Below are 21,257 nucleotides of genomic sequence, written 5' to 3' on the forward strand. Positions count from 1 at the left end.
CCATCTCCCATTTTCACGTGGGAGACTGCATAGGCTTCTTAGCATCTACTAAGTTGTGCAAAACCTTCTTAAGAGGCGTTTTTCTTTTGAAACCACCTGTCAAGACTGTGGTTCCCCCGTGGGATCTCACTCTGGTCTTACAAGCCTTAACAAGACCACCTTTTGAGCCTGCGGCCTCGGTTCCGTTAAAGTTCTTGTCTTGGAAAAACGCTTTCTCAGTGGCTATTACTTCAGCCAAGAGAGTTTCAGAATTACAAGCTCTCTGTATCAAACCTCCGTACCTTATTTTTCACAAAGATAGCGTGTCCCTCAGGACTAACCCGTCTTTCTTGCCTAAGGTGGCTACAGAATCAAACATTAATCAATCAATAAATCTTCCTGTATTTTTCCCAAATTTTCACAATAAAGGAGAATATACGTTGCACAAATTGGATGTACACAGACAACTGCGTTTTTACTTGCACAGGAGTAGAGAGTTTCGCAAGTCAGACCAGTTGTTTGTTTCTTATGCAAAATCAGCCATGGGCAAGGCAATTGCTGAAGTGACTGTAGCAAATTGGATCCGTCAGTGCATTATACTGGGATACACTTCTGGGAAGCCAGCTCCGGTTGGAGTCCATGCTCATTCCACAAGATCTGTAGCTACCTCAACAGCCTTTTGGTCTAGGGTTTCAGTAGACTATATTTGTTCAGCAGCTACCTGGTCCTCATCTCATACCTTTATTTCTCATTACAAACTGGATATCATTTCCAGGAGTAGGGCTTCTTTTGGCTCCGCGGTGCTTCGGAATATCCTTCCGTAAGGACCACCCAGGTTCTTATAGGTTAGCTGGGGACTCTGTCCCACAGGTTGCAGATCAAATGAAGTAACTACTTCAGATATAGAAGTTATATACTCACCATAACGTTCCATCTGTGTAGATACTTCATTTGTCTGCAACCGAACCCCCCTGCCATCCCCCGAACCTCGGGAATTTTTTTCTGATCATTTGGAGTTGGTTTCTGTCTCGAGTTGGTGAGGCAAAACAAACTATCTGAGGTAATGTGGTTGGTACTAGGGGATTATGGGTAGGGGTGAGGAGCTAGGAGCTCGGATCTTGGAGCTTGGAAAGCTGCCGGATCGGATCCGACACCCACAGGTTGCAGACAAATGAAGTATCTACTCAGATGGAACATTATGGTGAGTACATAACTTCTATTTTCTTTTTTCTTCCTGGATGTACACTGCTTTGTTTTTCTTCTTGGGTTGCTTTGGCTCTTCTAGGCAATTCAGTTCTGAGGAGTAGGCGCTTGTACATCACTTAATTACCTTACACCTTGGCTGTAGAACATTGGTCTGGTGTACAGTGCGTGGAAAGAGTAAAGGCTTTAATAAGCTGGCAGACCTCCTGCTGTTCGTGGAAGGGGAATCCCATTTGTAAAGAATACTGCAACAATGAGAAGTAGGACATCTGTTACGGTAAGATCTTACACAACAGTACTTTGTCATCTAAGCAATTGAAATAACAAAATCCATTTGTGATATTGTTCCACCTGTTTTACTTCCACCTGTTATACTTTCACTTCCGTGTGTGAGTGCGAATGTATACATATAATGTGTATGATGCACAGTCTGTCATTCTAGTTTTGTGGTATAGTATATATCAGCAATAATTACTTTTTTTTTTGTCTGTCTCTAGGAAAATTTGTAAAAATAGCAGGATCAGTTATACTAGGGTAAGTTCTTTCAAATTCTTATTAGAAGTAAGCCAACTGAGTTAAATGTAAAATTATTGGTACTAACACACCTGCCATCTTCAGACATGAGTTAAAAACTGTGTTTATTGGGAAACTGTAAAGTGACTGATGCTAAGAAGTATTTGAACAATGTACTATCCCATTCATATTCGTTATGGTGAGATAGTACTCATTCAGGTTTGTTATAGAATTAGAAGATTTTTCCCTCAAAGCTGTTAAAATACAGTGAAAACATTTGAAACCTTTATATTGTACCAATAATTTTATAAAATACTTGTTTCTATTTATTTTTTGGGAGATATTTTGGTATGTAATATTCTGAGGTTTGGTAGGATGGATGCAGAGCTTTCTAATTATGTTAAGTGAAATATTAAATGTGTATTATAAAATGTAGATTATACTTCTGTACATCATTGGATGGGCTTTTGATTCTGGTATTGTTTGAGAAGGCAATGTGGCTAATAATACTGCATCTCAGAAGATGTTAAGGAGGAAGTTTTAGACGATTCTATTAGTCCAAAGACTTTTTTTGGAAGTCTTTTCCAGATGTTTTGAAAAAATGAATAGGGAATGAGATGGTTATGGAGAATGTGAAACGGAAATTCTACCCACCCATTCTTAGAGTCTCACAGAAGCTTTCATGTCACATTTTGACTGCTTGCCATAAGCAAGCTAGGCAATAACAGTTGTGCAGAAAAGTGTGTGTGTAAACTATGTAGCCAGTAAGCTGGGAAATGCAAATGAAAGCCGTCTTGGGGAACTACAGAGTAAAATAGGTTCTGTGATACCCACTGATGGCCCCTTCATTCTCTCTTTCCCTGCCAACACTTCATTCCTAACAGGACGATTTACTCATTTTACAACTCTGAGGTTTCACTAATTGTAGGACAAAGAGGTCAGGTTAGCATCAGCAGGTTATACCAAAGCATTCCGTTATTCCATTTACAAGTCTGTTCCATCTGTTTAAGAGATGAGCTTCACATGGCTCTACATTTAATTCAATTGTTGGGCAGGCATGTAGTACAACCATTTCCTTTGCCAAAGCAAGTAGGTGTGTTTTGCTTATGATGATTCTTTGTGCTTAAGAAGGGTGTCGGGTAGGATTTTTTTTCTAGATCCCTTTAACTTCAACTATGTTATCACAACTAAAAGTTTAAAATGACTGCAAACACTACTTCTTGTAATGCATGCTAATTTCTCAAATTCCACACTGTGGAATCTCTTTACCAGCTTGTCCCTTTCCAAGTTGGTTTCTTTTGTACTCATGTTTGTAATGTATGTGTGTATATCTTTTATGACACTGGCATATGTAGCTTCTGTGAGTTTCCTAGAGGTATGTCGTGCGATCCATTTCCTGTACTGAGTAGTTTGAATGTAAAGAACATATGAAGCTGAAAAATGCAGTCTTCTTTCTGAAGTCTGAACAACAAATATTAGGCAGTCTTTTCATGTAAATTGTTTTACTTCTTATTTGAAAAGTGGTGCATTTTATTTGAAAACCAATGCATCTACAATCCCCAGTAAATTGAATATCCAGAAATTTTAATATATTTTTTTGAAATTTGAATAATTTTTTTATCATAAATCTTGTCTAAGAAACATGAAAGTGCTACAATTTTGTACATTTCTCATAATATGCTGGGGAAAAGGCCCTGAAAGCATAAAATACATTTGAATTTCCAAAGAGATAGGTCAATACTGCATTGCTGAGACAAAAGGTTGAGTTACTGTGAAAAATAGTACGAAAAATTTGTTATTAATGAGCTCAAGGGGTCTTAAAATTTGTGTAAGCACTAGTGTTACTGAATTAAACACCTGAGTTGGTGTCTGTGAATTGGGTAAGTTAATGGTTCGTGGTATCAGAAGTGGTCAGGTAATGGATAGGTTGTTGAAAGTATTGAATTTGTTGATAAATGCATACTAGTTAAATTTATGCACCTAAAACTCTTCTTCACATTCCTTTATCTGTGAGACGGAGAAATTCAAAATGAGTAAAACTGCATTATGACAGCCTTCTGATACATTCACAGTACAAAGTTCTGCACAGGTTTTGACTGGATACATAAAAAGAACTGTTTTGTAATTTATAGAACCAGCAGAAGTGATCACATTGCTGAAGTTTGTGTGAAACGAAAATATTTTTTCAGTCTGATGTATTGTATATAGTGGTATTGTATATAGTGGAACAGAAGTCATGAAAATGAATGATTTGTGACCATGATTTATGTTGAAAATGTGCGCTGAGTTGGTGTAGGAAGAGGATCCAGAATTTAAAGTACAAAAAAGCAACAAAATAATTTTGAAATGCTTAAGACAGTTGACAGAAATACGCACACTAAAATGCTTTGCTGTAAATAAATCAGTCACAGGTGGTTATCAACCAGAATCAGACTATTAAGCATGGATCTGCAGGAAGATAAACCTGTATGTGTATGGGTCAAGAGCCTTAAAAATGTTAGGAAGGATGTGCTGAAAGGGAGTATTTTTAACATGTTTTAAGGTTATGAACAGTTGCGTGATTTTTATGTGAAAAATTAATTGGTTTGTAGAAATCATAAGCCATAAAAGTGTGTTTAAGAAGTCATTTACACAAGGCGCTGCAAAGATTGCAGATAATTTTAAGATTACAGAAGTATGCTTTGACAAAGTATAAGCCAAAAAGAAATGTGTAAAGCAAATACTCTAAGTTCACGTTTGCCAAAACAACAACAGTGCTCAGTGAAGAATTGAAAGTTAATTGTGTAATTCTACACTTGCATATGACTGCAGAAGAGTTTAGGGTTTTAGCAGAGGGAGATCCTGAAATGCAGTTGTTTTGAAAAGTGACTATGAAATGGTGACTAGAAGAGAAATTTTCTGGGAGGAAAGAAATACACTTATGCTCTTCATTCTGGGAAGATACTGGCTGTATACAAGAACGGATGTTTAGGCTGGTGAATTAATAGTGCTTCATCAGTGAAAGTGTTGAGTACACACGAGCCACTAATTGTTAACTTTAGAAGACTGTGCAGACTTGTCAGAAGCCTCATGAAACTGTCAGAGCATTAACAGTGATTGTCGATGCACACTTAGATTTATTGGAATATACATACTATACTACAAATTTTAGGTTGCTCCCAACCTCGGTTACTGATGAAAGATTAATTAAAGGTAAAATTCCTCTAAGGACAGACATCTAAAGATATGGCTACACACTGATTAATAGCTTAACTTCAGTTCTGTTAGTGGGGAAAAAGATACTGAAAGACAAGGGCAGAAACGCTCTTAATAAATTTAATTACTAGCCTCAATACCATCAAAGAAATTAAGAAAGCCTGCAAAAAAAAAAAATCAACCAGAAAAGGTGAAGATAAACTCCTGATAGGGAGGAATCCTGCAGCTCTTCAGCAAAAAGCAGTTCAAGTGTCTTTGTTGGTATAAGACATGGCTTCCAGTAATCTAAATGAAAAATTCAAATGTGCTCAGAACTGATTAAAATAAATGAGACACTGAAAGAGTGTTTCAACTCAAGCAACAAAAGGCTAGAAAAATGGAAGGCGCTTTAAACAGATATTCAGATGAGTAGATAAAACTGCAAAGTTTAGAGGTCAAAATGAAGAAGTGTGTGGCTGAACGCTTCAAGATGGCGGCTTCAAAAAATGGTAGAATTAGATGTCAGAGCACATAGGGAAAATCTAAAGTTTTATGCTATATGGTAGAATTAGATGTCAGAGCACATAGGGAAAATCTAAAGTTTTATGCTATACCAGAAAAACTTGAAGCAATAGACTGTATTAATTGTATGAAGGCACAAATAAGCAATTGGACTGGTATTCCACAGCAGGAACGTTTAATTGAAAGGCATACCTTGTTTATACTCCAAACCTGGCCATGAGAAATCAGCCAATATCTTTATTAGTAAACATGCAAACCTATCAGAGTTGAACCTGACAAAAACTGTGGAAAAAGGTCAAAGTGTTACAAATCTGGAGACAATAATGTTTATGGAAAATGATTATTCTCTGTGGGTTCATGTTAAATGATTGAATGACTAAAACATCAAATGTCAGTTCAAGATGAAAGCATCAAACATTTTAATCATCAAAAACTGACTGTCAAATCTCAGTGCATTGATTTGCAGTAGTTGGCCAACAGCTGCACATAAGTTAGAATGAGTATGAATATTTACTACCATCATTTTATACAAGTAAGATGGTAATGTTGCAGATGTTGGCCAACTATTGAGATTCTATGAACTCTGCTTTTGATGATTAAAATATTTGATGCTTTTGTCTTGATAAACTGAAGGTCGATGTTTTAGTCATTCAGTCATTTAACAAAAAAAGTTCACTGTACACCAGGCAGCGGAGAAACAAATTTATTCCAGTTATCAAGGAATGTGAAGAAGCAAGTGTGAGATTCAAGCTGCTGTATCTAGCTGTTTTCAGAATAATTTTTACTGTAGGATTGAATTCAGTTTTTTAATGCATAACACACTAAGGAGGAAGTACAAGTGTTAAAATACATGGAGAAACTTTGCCAGTGAAAACTTCCACTGTTACAAAAGAAAAATTATTGAGAGACTGAGAAAAGCACAAGAGTTGACTAGAAGAATCAGGAGTACCTTGGAATTGAACCAGAATCTGTAGTTGGTAATGGATATGAGCAAGAGAAAGACCAACAACATGAAAATTTTGTGAATAAATGTGAGCATTAATTGCATTTGTGAAATATGGCTGTATAAGAAAAAAATGGAAGGAGTAGACATCTGTTGACTTTGTTAAACTTTTGGGAATTGAAAGACATTTGCCTCACTTCATGTCATTCATGTTTGGAATGACACTGAGGGGAATGGAAGATGAAGGAAAAAGGTAACGAAGTAAAACAATTTGTTAACATTATTTCTGTGAAGCATTTCACAATATATATTCTATGTTTTATAATAAAGCGTTCTTAAGTTGTTTGCGATAAAGATACCAAAGTAAAAAGATGCCTTTTTTCTATTTCTTCTTTAGTATTAAAAATGAAGGCTTTATGCTGTAAAAAGAGAAAAAGGATAGACAGAAACATGATTTAATTAGGCTGCAGTCTTGAGTTGCTGAGGTAAGGTTGGGGTGCAAAAGTACACAGCTCATAATATATCTAGAGCTGTTATGTGTTTTTTTTTTTTTTTTTTTTTTTACTTCTGCACAGGTGAATATCTTGATCAAGACCATTGGCTTAATCTAAAAACAAGTTTTAAATGGAAACAAGTAAATAAGAGACCACTGAATATAATGAAAATATTTCCTTTGCCAATTTAATGTTTCATTTTGTCTATAAAAACTTGCAGCTCAGGATTACATTTTTTCTTGTATTTCCCTGGAGTTAAGCTGATAGGGCAATAAAAAACCCAAACACTTGTTTGGTCAAGGCAAAAATTATTTTTTTTTGAAAGCATGCAAGTTGTTTTTCACTTCTGGGAGAGGGATAAATATAAAAAAGAAACCAGCACCAATTAGTGTAAGTAGAAGCACAGGCAGTGTCATGTCTTAGCATGGATAATCTCAGGTTTAGGGTAATTAAGGCCAGTGTGTGTGGCTGTGTTATTTAGCATATTTGTTCCTATTAGGAGGTTTAAACTTTGTAATTTGAAGAGTTACATAGTTTTATGTGTTTGTATTAAGTTGACCGGTTACATGGGGTGTTCTGGAGGTGTTTTTGTTTGAGGGTTTTCATTTAAACAAAAAGTCTTGTAAAATGTGACACAGGGTCCAGTGGTGATAAGAAAAAAAAACTATATAAATGTTTAACTTGCCAAACATTAGTGGTTGCATGGATCATAAAAACTGGAAATATTTTTAAAAATGCTTTCATAAGTAAGTGGGAATAATGACTTATTGTAATGACAACACTTTTCATTTTATCTTAGAATGTGAATGGTCTCATATGTATAGACAAAAAGAATATCAATTATATTAAGAAATGCAGACTACAAATAGCAGTGCTACAGAAGACACTGTTGGAAAGAAGTGAGCATGTGAATTTGATAAAGGATTTCAGGATGGATGTTCAGCAGAATATCTGGGACAAAGGAAAAGAGGAGGAGTTGTGTCTTTCGGCTTTTCCCGGTTAGGGGTCGCCACAGCAGAACTCCGGTCCACTAATGATTGGCAGTAGATTTTTATGTGCCGAGTTGCCGGCCCTGACGCACAACCTTCAACGAAGGTACGCCCATTCACGCATGTCTCCAAACAGAAGACGCTCTAGCTGAGAATTGAACAGGACAACATCTTACTGTGAGGCGACAACGCTACTGCACCACTACCACTGCAGTAGACAAAGGAAAAGAGGAGTACTTGTATTAATTGCTAGAGCAGCTCCAGTAGTGGAAAAAAGGGGGGAAAAGACAGATTTGTCATAGTAAGGAGCTACTGGCAAGAGATGGGGATTATGCTGCTATGTATTCATTAAAAGAATTGTAAGGGGGAGTCCTCTTTCATCAAGGAATATTACTTATAAGAGGAGACTGGAATTTGATTTGAAAAAAAAATGAGGATATATGGGGGGCCTACAAGGGAAACTATAACAAAAGGGGGTAGATTTTTTTAAGAAATTTATGAAAATATTTATGGACGATGTGAATTCAGTAGAAGGAACTCAGAATTTACATATTCCACAAGGTACAATAACTGGCATTCACAGGAACAAGTGCATTTAATTGCGAACTCTGACACATCCAGTAACTGTTTCAGATCAAGCACCAGTAATTACTAAAATAAAAGTGCAGAGTAATGAATATGAGACACTGACACCCCTATCTGTTAAAAAGAGAGGAATTTAAGGAATGGGCAATGGACGTTATTGGGAGTTACTAGGGAAGAAAAAAATACTCCAGAAGTTAGTGAGTGGGATAAAGTGAAATTGAAGTCTAAAAATACGGTAGAAATAAAAGAAAAGCAGTGATTAGGTAACAAGAATTGTTTAGAGGGGCTGACAAAGGTTAAAGTATTACAGAATAAGGAGAAATGTCCTTGATCAAGAAGAGGTTCAACTGCAGAGTACTAAAGAGAAAATAAAGTACATGGATAATTTGCATGAGTTTGGAAACATTGCTGTTCAGGAACTGTTTTTTGATGATAACTGCAGAGCACAAAAATGTTTGGCACAATGACCTAGGGAAAAGCAAGCGTTGCCAAACTTGGGGAGCCTATTACAAGAAAACTAACCAGAGATTCTCTAGAGGTATTACCGATATCTTGGAAATTTTATTAAAATGTGTATAAAGCAGAGAAGTGGGAAAATTAAGAAAAAGCACAAATGTAAATATTTATGGAAGACTTAAGTATGCCAAGGTTAGAGGTAGATGTGGCCCAACAGTTAAAGTAGGAGACCAGATAAAAATGGTAATATATAACCAGTCTGCAAGAAAGTCTCCAGGAACAGATTGTATGGCAGTTTGGAAGCTGGCAGTGAAGAAAGTGATAAAGATCACATAATTTTTAACAGTATTTTAAAAGGAATGGAAGCATCAACAACCTGTTTAAAAAAAAAAAAAAAAAAAAAAAAAAAGCTGTAGTGGCTGTAATACCCAAGGACGGTAAAGAACCATCAGATACAACTTCATATCGGCCCATTTCAATTTTAAATCATGATTATAAAGTGTTTGGCTGTAAGAGCTGGTGAACCTGGGAATATTGAGGCAATGTTACAATTGCCTCATGTACACAGACAACCCTCTCTTCCTCCCACAAAACACAAATACATGTGAGAGATGCAACTATACAGCCAAACTGGAGGCTGAGCTCTCTCAGCATAGGACTGACAAGACCAGACAGGAGGAGAAGGTAACCACACACACCACATACCCAGTCTCACATAGTACTATCATAACTTCAAATCATACACACAAACACACAAAGACATACTCGGAGGCTCTGATCAAAAATCTACCAAAACAGCAGAGGCCACCAAAGCAGACACCCAAACAACTACCACCTCAGGACACAACACATGCAACACATAGACCACACAGTCAGTGTGCCAAACAGTCACAGCCCTTAAGGCCAAACACAATGCCAGACACACTCGTCATTGGTGACTCCATAGTCAGAAACACTGACGTCCCGCTCACCAGACTGAGTAAGGAGAAGGTCACAGTAAGCTGCCTGTCGGGCGCTAGAATCCGCCACATAACGCAAGCACTCAGGTCTTTCAATAGCAGGTACAAGTACGACTCTGTCATTGTCCACGCTGGTGTAAACGACCTGAGACGTACCTCCTTGGACTACATGAAAAGAGACATTGAGGAGCTCTCTGATTATGTAGCCCAGGTAGGTATGACCCTGACCTTGAGCAGTATCCTACCTTCACCAAGAATGATGCCACAATACAGAGATAAGATGATCAGCTTTAATAATTGGCTTAAACTCTGGTGTCATTCAAAGGGGATCCAATGTCTGTCTGCCTGGGATGACATGCTGGACAAGCCACGCTGCTTCGCAAGGGACGGCTTGCACCTGTCTCCACTGGGCTTCTGGATATTGGCAAAGGCTCTTGCCACCCCCATAGTGCCTTTTTTAGGCAAGGCTCAAATTCTAAACCTACCACCCTAGAACACAAAAAAGGAAAAAAACTAAAGGTAATGCTGCTCAATACCAGAAGTCTTAACCTCAAGATGCACACACTCGAGGCCCTTCTCAGTATGGAGAACATCTATGTCTGTGCTGTGACTGAAACCTGGTTCAAGGCTCCTGAGAGCACCCCAGCACTATCAGGATTTACCTCATATCATGCGTTCCGGCCCCAAAATCCGGACAACACCAAGAATGGAGGGGGGGTGTCCATATTCATCAAGGACACCCACACCTCAAGGTTGGTGGCAACGCATGATGCATCGGAGACCATTCAGGTGCAATTAACCATAGGCAAGACTGCTCTGCAATTTGTAGCATGTTACAGGCCACCCTCTCAAACTCAGGAACCTCACATAGCTTTCCTGAAAACACTGGAGGATAAATGTATCTCCAAACACCATCATACTAGGTGACTTCAACTACCCTAATATAGACTGGGATCACTACTCAAGCCCAAACACTCTAGCCCAAAGGTTCCTGGAGTTCATAAACTCAAATGCCATGGAACAACTAGTCACCATCCCCACAAGGAGAAAACATACTTGATTTCATCATCACGAACATGGGATCACAATGTTCAACACCGAAGTATACCCCTCACTGGTGAGATCAGATCATAAATTAATCTCACTGGAGGTCCTCATCCCGCCCCCCCCTGAGATAAAAAAGATCACAGTGATGAACTTCTCAAAAACCGACTTCACACTTCTAAAGACTAGTGTGGTCACCTTTAAGGCCACCGAGCCGGCGGCAAACATTACTCAAGCCGCTGAATCACTTACAAATACCTTCTACCAGCACCTACAGGACTGCATGGATCAGGCAATCCCAAACAAAACAAAGACTTTTTGTACCAAAGGCAAGCGTCCAGCCTGGTGGACCCCAACCATAAACAAGCTCTACAACAAAAGGAGGAAGCTACTACAAGATAGAGCAAAATCCTTAAAAGGTAAGACACCTCTGATCATTATAAGTAAAAAACTAAGAGCTCTCATAAAATCATCCAAGGCAAATTTTGAGAGAAAAATCGCTAAGGACTCAAAAGACAATCATAAGGCCTTCTTTAGCTATGTTAGAAACCTGGGAGGAAACTCCCAGATATGCTCAGAATTTGTTCAAAATTATGTGAAAATTACTGAACCTACAGACATTGCCAACATACTGGCTGACAGGTTCAGTGCAAACTCCCCCCCCCCCCAAAAGGACAGATATCTATACCAGAGGATTGTAGCCCCCCCAAACATCTCTAACGCCCAGGTGAGAACTGCTCTGTCCAAGGCGAAAAACACAGCATCCATGGGACCGATGGTGCCCCCGGCTGTGTGCTCCACGAACTCAACGAGGAATTAAACCCGCAGTTAGGACAGCTGTTTAATCTTAGTCTCACCTCAGGATACGTACCCAAGGAGTGGCGACGGCAACTGTGGTTCCACTTCACCAACGCGGTGCCTCCACCGACCCTGAAATTACCGTCCCATCAGCTTGACAAGCCTGATCTGCAAGGCCATGGAGAGGATCATAATGGAACTCATAAATAAAGACATAGGGGACTTGCAGACTTTGGATCCGGCCCAGTTTGGCTTTGTCAAAGGCAGATCATGCCTTTTAAACTTGGTTGACTTTTTCGAAACAGTCACCAAGGCCATTGATGAGGGAAAGGCAGTCCATACAGCCTACCTAGACCTGGCAAAGGCTTTCGACACAATACCCCACTCAGGTATCATTGAAAAACTCATCAGCTTAAATGTAAACCCATACATCACAAGATGGGTTGCAAACTGGCTAAGTGACAGAACCCACAGGGTCAGAGTTGCTGGCGCCATGTCAGACTCAAAGCCTGTCACAAGTGGTGTCCCACAGGGCTCAGTCCTGGGCCCACTCTTGTTCGGCATCTACTTTTCTGAAGTACAAGCTAATACAGGAGGGTTATGGCTGAAAAAGTTTGCAGATGACTGCAAACTGGGCGCCATAGTCGAAAACACATCTGACACAGATATCCTTCAGAAGGGTCTCACAGAAACGGATAACTGGTGCCAGAGCCATGGCCTAAAGTTAAACGCCAAGAAATGCATAGTCGTACCCTTTGGGAAAAACAAGGTTACCCCTAGCTACCATATAGGTGGCAATCCACTGAGCACAGAAGTGATCAAGGATCTGGGGACCCAGGTTGACAGTAACCTATCGTTTGACACTCATGTTGCTAAAGTAGTTAGGAAGACCTTCTACATTGCCCACCTGATCATGAAGGGATTCACATCTAGATCAAAGGAGGTCATCGTCCCCCTGTACTCATCACTCATCAGACCAATGATTGAGTACAATGCCCCATTCGGAATGTATCTGACCCGACACCTGCAGCAGCTGGAAAGGCCCCAAAAGTTCCTCACCAAAAGGATAAAGGGTCTCAAAAATATGTCTTACGCTGCCCGACTGAAGAAACTGCAGCTCTATTCAGTCGCTTACCGATTGCTCAGAGGTGACCTGTGCCTGACATACAAGGCCATGTCAAACCCAGAATTGATGAACATGCTTCACCTCAAAAAATCCAGATACCTCAGAACTACAAGGGCGGGAGACTTAAACCTTGACACGGTTATTAATAGGATGTGCTGGAGGGACAGATTCATCACCCAGAGACTCCCTATGCTGTGGAACAAAATCCCGGTACATGTAAGGCAGAGCACCTCACTGGCCTTGTTCAAGAGACATCTTGACCAATGGATGGGAGATCGCAGATATACCCCAGGGATTACCTCAGTGTCACTGCTCGACAGAGGCACAACAAAATAATGGGCATAGTTTTCTTCAAAATAAAGGGGTGGCGAAAGCCACAAAACTCTAGGCTAGGCTTATAAATGCCCTTGGGCAGATAGCCTAGTATGAACCTATGAATAGCTGAAAGGATGGCAAAGGTGATCCAAAAACTGATAGATATGGATCAGTGTGTGTTTTTTGTGGAGGAGATGCAAACATTTTACGACATTTAATAGAGTAGTGAAGATCCAGAGTGTGAAGCATAATGTAAGAAAATATGACTGCTGCTGTTGGGTCTTGATGCAGAGAAAACATTTTACAGAGTAAGCTGGGATTCTGAGTATACCAATGGAAGTGTTTGCATTTCCTAATATAGTAATAAGATTAATTAAGACTGTATACGAGGGACAAAAGGCAAAAATCAAGTGGAGGAACCAGGCAGATGTGTTCTCTTTACATTTTATTTGCTTGTTTTTCCTTGGGTCACACAACCTTTCCCATTCTTCAGCTATTCTGAAATTAAACACTTTATAATCCTGGTTCAAAATTGAAATGGGCCTATATGAATCTGGGATGATGGGCCTTGCCATCTTAAGGTATTACAGCCATTCTTTTAAGATGTTGATTTCTCTCCTTTAAAACTGTTAAACAAAACCTTCCAGATTTTATCACTTTCTTCCCAGTTAGTTTCTAAATTTCCACAGGAATACCATGCATTTCTGGAAACTTTCCAGCAGATTGCTGTATGTCACAATTTTTATCTCATTTCCTATGTTAGTTTTCTTATTAACATTTGAGAACTTGAATCCTGTTTGAGAGGCTAAATGAAAACAGTCTTGTCAAAATGTTATTGTGATCGGAGAGCATGATGCTTATCTTTTCTCATCGCTTTACAGCTGACCATCTTCAAAAGGACTTTCTCAAGACTATAGACTATTTCATGCTTTACCTGTATTTAAGTGTCTGTGTCTGCATAACAGTTTGACATATTCTCACAACATTTTAATGGGTGATGATACTGGAATTGCTTGTAGACTGTGATTCTAACCTCAGTGGCAAAGGAGCAATTGTATTTTAAAATATTTAAAGAAAAACACAATGCATTGATTATGCCTTCTCATATACAACAATAGTAAAAAAAATCATTTTTATTCAGAACTTCATATGGAGAGCTGATTGTTTTACTTTGAACTTTTACTTGCCAGTATCAGATGTTCATTCTGTTATGATTTGGGCTGTACCTATAAATATCAAATCTCTCTCTATTTCTAGGTTGTCATATGTATTTTTTTCTTTTCTGTAATAGACACTAAGATGGCCAGACTTATTCACCATATTGCATAAAACAGTACTTGTTGAGGCAAACCAGCATAGTCTCAAGTATGTACTTGTTCTTTCAAAGAATTTAAACTATTTTTTGTTTTAACATTTAAAACAAGCAAATATTGATTTTTCCTCATCATGCTTTTTATACTTTTGATTTTACAAGACTGTCAGTGATGCATTTCAGACACATTTTGAGTTGTATACCATGGAAAATGGCGAAATATACATCTTTTTGTGATCCTGTTAGCAAAAAACAGAGCGGTAAAATAGCTGTAGTTTGTACTGGTTATATCTAGCAATATAAGACCATGGGATACTGAGAGAAGCATAATGTAATTGCATAGTGGTAAGTAATGGAAAATATGCAGCAGTATGGGACCCATTGTGGAATAGGTATGCATGAGTGCCGTTTTGCTGGGGACAGGGCTGCATTATGAAACAATACAGTCATGATAATGACTGTAACCACGCTGTTAGAAAGGCCATGCTGTGGACAGTCATGTGACCCAAGAAGAAGCATCAAGCAGGTATGGAGGGAGTTAGGAATCACATCCTACAGTGATGGACTGGAACTTCCGTGAGTTGGAATAGTGGCTGGTTTACTGTGTGGCCGTACAGTATTGGGAAGTGGAGGCATATTATTCAAAGGATTGTGTAACCAGGTTGGCAGCATTTAACAGAACGGAATAGTTTAACCTGAAAAACATACTTGCATATCTTTTATCTAAGGACGTTGGAGGTCCAACAGTTAAAGCTTGCGTCACAAAGTACTTGCATATCTTTTATCTAAGGACGTTGGAGGTTCAACAGTTAAAGCTTGCGTCACAAAATACGTGCCTAAAGTCTGTGTACACATTTAACATGTAGCAGATGTACTTCCCTTTCTAGGCACATGTAGATATGTAAACACTGCATTTAACATCAGTAACTTAATTCCTGACAAAGTGCTCATGACAGCTCAAAATCTTGAGTAATTGTAAACCTATGTTGGTCCAGTAAAAGGTAAATCACTACATCTGTGTTCCATTGTCTTTGTGTTTAAAACTTTCAGGGTATTTTCTTTGGACATTCAGGTACAAAGCAACCAGATGCCATTCCATTCCCTGTATGTTTAAGGGCAGCTCATTACTGCATGTTATCACACTGTAATACTGCTTCCATCAGTTTCAGCACTTCTCAAAAGATGAACTTCATCAGCAGTGGTACTGTTATTGCCGATAGTTGATCCACTAAATTTGTGCATCAAGCCATGCATGAACCCATTCTATAATCATCTGGCCTTGTGTGCTGCCTGCTGGAAGTTTGCATTCCTCCAGTGCTGGCAATAGATATCAGACCACAAAAAATGACAATGAGGCCACCACTTTGACATCTTTTCAAAAACTGCCTTGTTTTAAAACCTTAGCTACCCAAGTGGATGAATGAGAAAATCATTCCCTCCAATGTGCAACGCAAAGATGTCCGGTTCCAGGTGGATGTAACGCTTCTCCTACAACAGTTGCAAGAGTCCACTCCAGTGCATGCCTCTTGTAATCAGCATATCTTCATGTTAGATATGGAGAAGCTGAAAATGGCTGGCAGGCCAGTGAATGTAGGGATGGCCACATGCTCACACTCTTCATTCTCCTTCTCTTGAAGCCATGTCACTGTCATGAGGTAAAAACACCTGCAGAGGGAAGAGATGAACATAGGTTGCTGGTGGTGATCGGCATATTTATTGGTTTACTACGTATATATATATATATATATATATATATATATATATATATATGTGCATTACTGTGTCGCCATTTGGAATCTTCACCCCTATCCACAGTAATAGTGTTTTAAATGTGGTAAGGTTCAGTATTTGCAGTGATGCAGGGGTACATACCTACCAACCTGTAAAACACCAGCTGTCATAGTGTATCAGAATGCCAGTAGGCACAGAACACTGTAAAGAGAAACATTCTTGCCCTGGCCAAAACTCTTCCTGAAGGGAGAGTGATGAGCTGTAGAAAGAGCATGTGTAAAGAGAGAAAGCAGGGTAAGGATCACCACTCAGCTAACCCAGAAGGGGCATGGGGCTTCATGACACTCAGGGCATCTGAAGTGTCTCATAGCCTTGCTGGTTGCCCACTCAAGAGCAGTGGTATCCTCTGTAAAATATGCCTTTCCCTCCAAATCATTCTGTTGATGTTGAAGATGAGGTTTTGAGCCCTAGACTGAGGGTTTTTGGTGTCATTTGACTTGCTGATGTGCAGTAAATCCATCAATAATAGATCAGAGTATGCCTTTTATGCCAGACACCGGTTATCTCTACGAAATATGTAGGATACAGAATGTAGTGAGAGGGCTTTTGAGTTAGTCCATATAGACCTTGTATCCTTTAGTAAAGTATCTCTGTGGGCATTCCAGTTGTTGGATGTGTCTCAAAGGGGACAATTATATTCAGTGAATGGTGGAGTAATGAGGGCTGAGTAATGGGAGACAATAAAACAACCAAGTAGACCAGCAAGAGCAAACGAGGTAAAAGGTAATCCTTTATTGAATACAAATGGTAATCCTTTGTTGGATACATATATACCAGTATCCCACATTGGGCAGGTCTACAATCCCTCCAATATTGGCTAGACAGGGCAAATCTCTACACACCAGGGTTTAACACCTTATTGATTTGTATGTCAGAACATGTACTCAACAAAAATGTTTTATACTTTCAAGGCCAGTGTTACTGGCAACTACAAGGTACGGCCATGGGAGCATCATTTGCTCCCATTTATGCAGATCTTTTTATGGCTTACTTTGAGGAGTACTTGATATACGACAAGTCACATAATATTTACCAGGTTGAGATGGATATCTGGCGGCGCTATCTGGACGACTGCTGGTTAGTGTGGCGTGCGGATTTGGGTTACTTGAATGAATTTGTGGAATATCTCAACAGTAATGTATGGGGATTAGAATTTTCAGTCACATATGATCAAAATTCCATTAATTTTTTGGATGTAACGGTCTCCAGAAATTCTGATCATACCTTATCTACTAAGGTGTTTCGCAAATACCCACAATATAATACATTGCTACATGCTTCCAGCATGCACCCGCGTCACACTATTAGAAGCATTCCAGTGTCACAGTTTATACGTATCAAACGTCTCAGCTCTAAGGATGAGGATTACCAAGCTGCCAGTATTGATCTCAGTCAAAGGTTTGCCAGTAGGGGTTATGAATATCAAGATATTAACCTAGCCAGATGTAGGGCTAATAGTATGAACAGGGAACACCTTTTAGAGTACAAAACCAGAACTAACAACACTTCTTCCAATCCTGTCAGATTTGTTACGACTTATGGTAGAAATATTAACATGGTCAGGAATATTATCAATAAACATTGGAATATTCTACTGGCCAATGATCAGTTGAGGTCAGTTTTGGAACCACAATGCCGGTTTTCATATAAGCGGGGGAAAACTTTAGGTTCACATTTATCACATTACAAACACATGGCCAGTGGAGGCACCATTTATAAACAACTTACTTTATTAGGTGATGAGTTGTTTGGTTCTTTTCCCTGTGGTCTTTGTGGGTCTTGCTCTTACATGTCCAAATCAAAGGAATTCACAAGTCGTAACACCAGCAAGATATTCAACATCAAAATATTTGGAAACTGTAGTAGTGATTGGGTAGTGTACCTAGCTTCTTGCCTTTGTGGTGCATTTTATGTAGGTCAAACCTCTAGGGCACTCCGATCCCGAATGAATGAACACCGCAGTGACATCAGGAATCATAAATTGACCAGTGCTTTATACCAACACACTCTTAAACATCCACAGGCCAGATTTAATTTTATGATTATCGATCGTATTTCTGGTGATAGAAGTAATAAACTTGGTTGGCATGGCCTACTAGACCACAAAGAGAAGTACTGGATAGTTACTTTAGGGGGTCTGTTTTACCCTGGGCTCAATGATCATTTATAGGGGGTTCCCCGTATATGAACATTTTTGTCTCTGAGTCTATCTCTAACTTTTTTCTAAGTCCGGGTTTTCACTTTTTTTCAATGATTTCTGTTTCCAGTTTATATGGATCTGAGATGGGGTGGGTCCATTTGGTTCTAGGTGACCCCTTTGATTCTTTCTGATGGACCGCTTACTCATCATAATACATTATGATTTCACATGTGCTCTATTTATTCTGTTTTTCTGTAAATCTAGGCAGTGTGTATCATTTAGTGTTACACAACTCATCACATGTTTACATTTTCAGGTATCATAGGTACCATGGATATGGAGCATTTGTTCTTTTTATTGTTCAGTATTATCAGTACATATTGCAGTATTCTCTGTATTTTGGATGCCTTATGGCTTTTTGTGTTATACATTATGTAAATACAATACATGCTTGATATTTGGGGGATCATATAAGCCATGTGTATTCTCTTTTCACATATGCTTTCTCATGGGATATATGTTTATTTGTATTTTTATTTCTCAATTGCTTGGTTTTGTGCATTTGGGGTTTTTTGAAGGTCATTGTAACATATTTTTATGCATTTCGTATGACAGAGCTATATAAGCATGTTAATAGGATTTATTTTTCTTATTTCAAAATTATGTTTTTGGGCTATGCCCATATATCATTAATATTCATGAACTCTGGTGGCTTATTGGCTATACTTTCTTATTTAATGTTTGTTGAATGGGACATTGTTGTTTTGTCCTACACTGAAGAAGGCAACTTTTGCCGAAACCGGCCTGTATCCAACAAAGGATTACCATTTGTATTCAATAAAGGATTACCTTTTACCTCCACGTTTGCTCTTGCTGGTCTACTTGGTTGTTTTATGGCATTGGTTTGGACCGTGCAACTCCCCCGTGCATGGAACTTGGTTGGTTTAATGGGAGACAATGCCTTTGTTTATAAGCTGTACAATATAGAAGGGATTTCTTGCAAGAATGGACACATGTTGGTCAAAATTTAGGTTACGATCTACATAAATTCCCAAATCCCAAGCAGCTGGGTCAACTCTTAGGAGCATATTGTCATTGTGCTAGTTCCCTGAGGTAGATAACTTCCCAAAGGATACAGTAATGCATTTTTTGGCATTTAGTTTCAGTTCATGGTTTTGGCATTTACTTATTTGGGACATACCTTCTTGCAGGATGGCCAAGTGATTTGGGGATTCAGTAACTGCTCTTAGCTTGCATTCGTCTGCAAACTTTGTCAGCCAGAGCCCTTTGGTATTGGCTTTTAGTTTCTGAAAAGTAGATGCCAAGCAGGCGAGGTCCCAACACAGAACCCTGGGGGACACCACTGGTGATGGGGTCTCTTTGTAGAGGTAACTTCCCATGTTTTAATTATCTGCATCCTATTGTGAGCAACTTGACAATCCACTGGGTGACATAGGGATTTATTCCCAGTTTAATTTATAGCTTTTCTGCTAAGCCTTTGTGGGGAATTGAGTCGAAAGCTTTGGCTAGGTCAAGGTATGCCATTTGTACCATTTTGCCTTCATCCATTGCTTTGGTGACTTTTTCAAAAAAAATCTTCCAGGTTGATTAATAATGACCCGCCCTTGCTGAATCTTAACTGAGACTGGTTCATTGTTTGGAGGTTCCCTGTGTCCTGATTGATTAGTTCCATAAGTCTTTCCATAGCTTTGCATATGATGCTGTACAGACTTATGGGTTTGGGGAAGGCCCTCCCCTTATGTAGGGGAATTCTGTAGCGGTTTTCCATTTGCTGATGCAAAACCTGTATGGTGGCTGAAACTGAACAGTCTTCTTAGGGTTCTGGCTAATCATGTTTCATGCTATGTATGATGCATCCAGGATGTTGTCAGGATCCGTTGATGCAGTACTTTGAGCTTTTGATAGCACTTTTAAGACTTTTCCTTGTGTGATAGCTGGGGGCGAGTCGGTTTCAGGTATATCTTGAGGGACAGACAGAGGGAAGGAAGTGGTAAAGTTATAGCTAAATTTTTCTGCCAGTAGATTTGCTATATATATTCTGCCTCAATGTAGGTGGCATTCACAATCAGCTCAGCGCACTGCAACTTTGTGATTTTGAGATTATGAACATAGATAAAAATGCCTTGTGATTTTCATTTGCTTAGCTGTTTTAGTCTCAAACTTGGCTTTGGGGGGGGTTTTATCAAGCTCCTGAGTTTATGTAAATGGCAAGGGCTGTAACATTCTGGAAATTGCTTTTCTTAATTTTGGTCAAAATTCTTTTCCTTTTATTATGCAGCTTAGTCGTAATCATTGGACTACCAGAATTAGATTTTTTCCTCTACCCCTTGTGGTTGGATAGGTTAACATATCGAAAGTAAGCAGAGTTCTCCACCTCCCATGCTCTTCCTTAGGTTGCCATTTTGTTTAGATACCTTTCTGTTAATTTACTGAGTTTTGTTAGTTGTCACTAGTTAGTTGCTTGATAGCTTTTGCTGCTGTTGATTCTTTTAAGGTTACTACCTATCCTCTTTACCCAGGGCAGTCCCTATTTAGGCACTTGTACCCTGAAGGGGATAAAAGCATGAAAAATGACATGCCCTGAGATTTTATGGCAAAGGATATTTCCCAAGTTTCCTCTAATTGTTGCAGAAAACAGTTATTTTGCATCTGAAATATTTTGCTATGATAGGAAATGGAAAAAACTCAGATTTACAAAAGTGATCTTTAATTTTGGCAACAGAATGAAATGTAGTCCTTTGGGTTTACTTGGGGGTATGTTTGTCTTGCAAAATTACACATGAAATATGTCCCATTGTGAGCATTTGAAAATGTCAATCCTAACTACTCTGTCCAGTCATTCCTTTAGGTCATACTGTGGTCCATCGGGTCTATATCAGAAGCACAAAATGGC

At 39.0% G+C, this 21,257-nt stretch overlaps 1 protein-coding gene across 1 annotated transcript in view; it reads left to right on the forward strand.

Annotated features, from left to right (window-relative positions):
• SERAC1 (serine active site containing 1) overlaps positions 1-21,257 on the forward strand; it is a gene marked incomplete in the record, with an annotated part of 923,851 nt that overhangs the window by 111,213 nt on the left and 791,381 nt on the right. Inside the window, 1 exon segment of the mRNA XM_044063262.1 lies at positions 1,680-1,716. Within this exon segment, the coding sequence (XP_043919197.1) occupies positions 1,680-1,716 (37 nt within the window).

Source organism: Protopterus annectens, chromosome 1.part0 (genome assembly GCF_019279795.1).
Source record: "Protopterus annectens isolate FY-2018-M chromosome 1.part0, PAN1.0, whole genome shotgun sequence".
NCBI classification, from domain to species: domain Eukaryota; kingdom Metazoa; phylum Chordata; order Ceratodontiformes; family Protopteridae; genus Protopterus; species Protopterus annectens.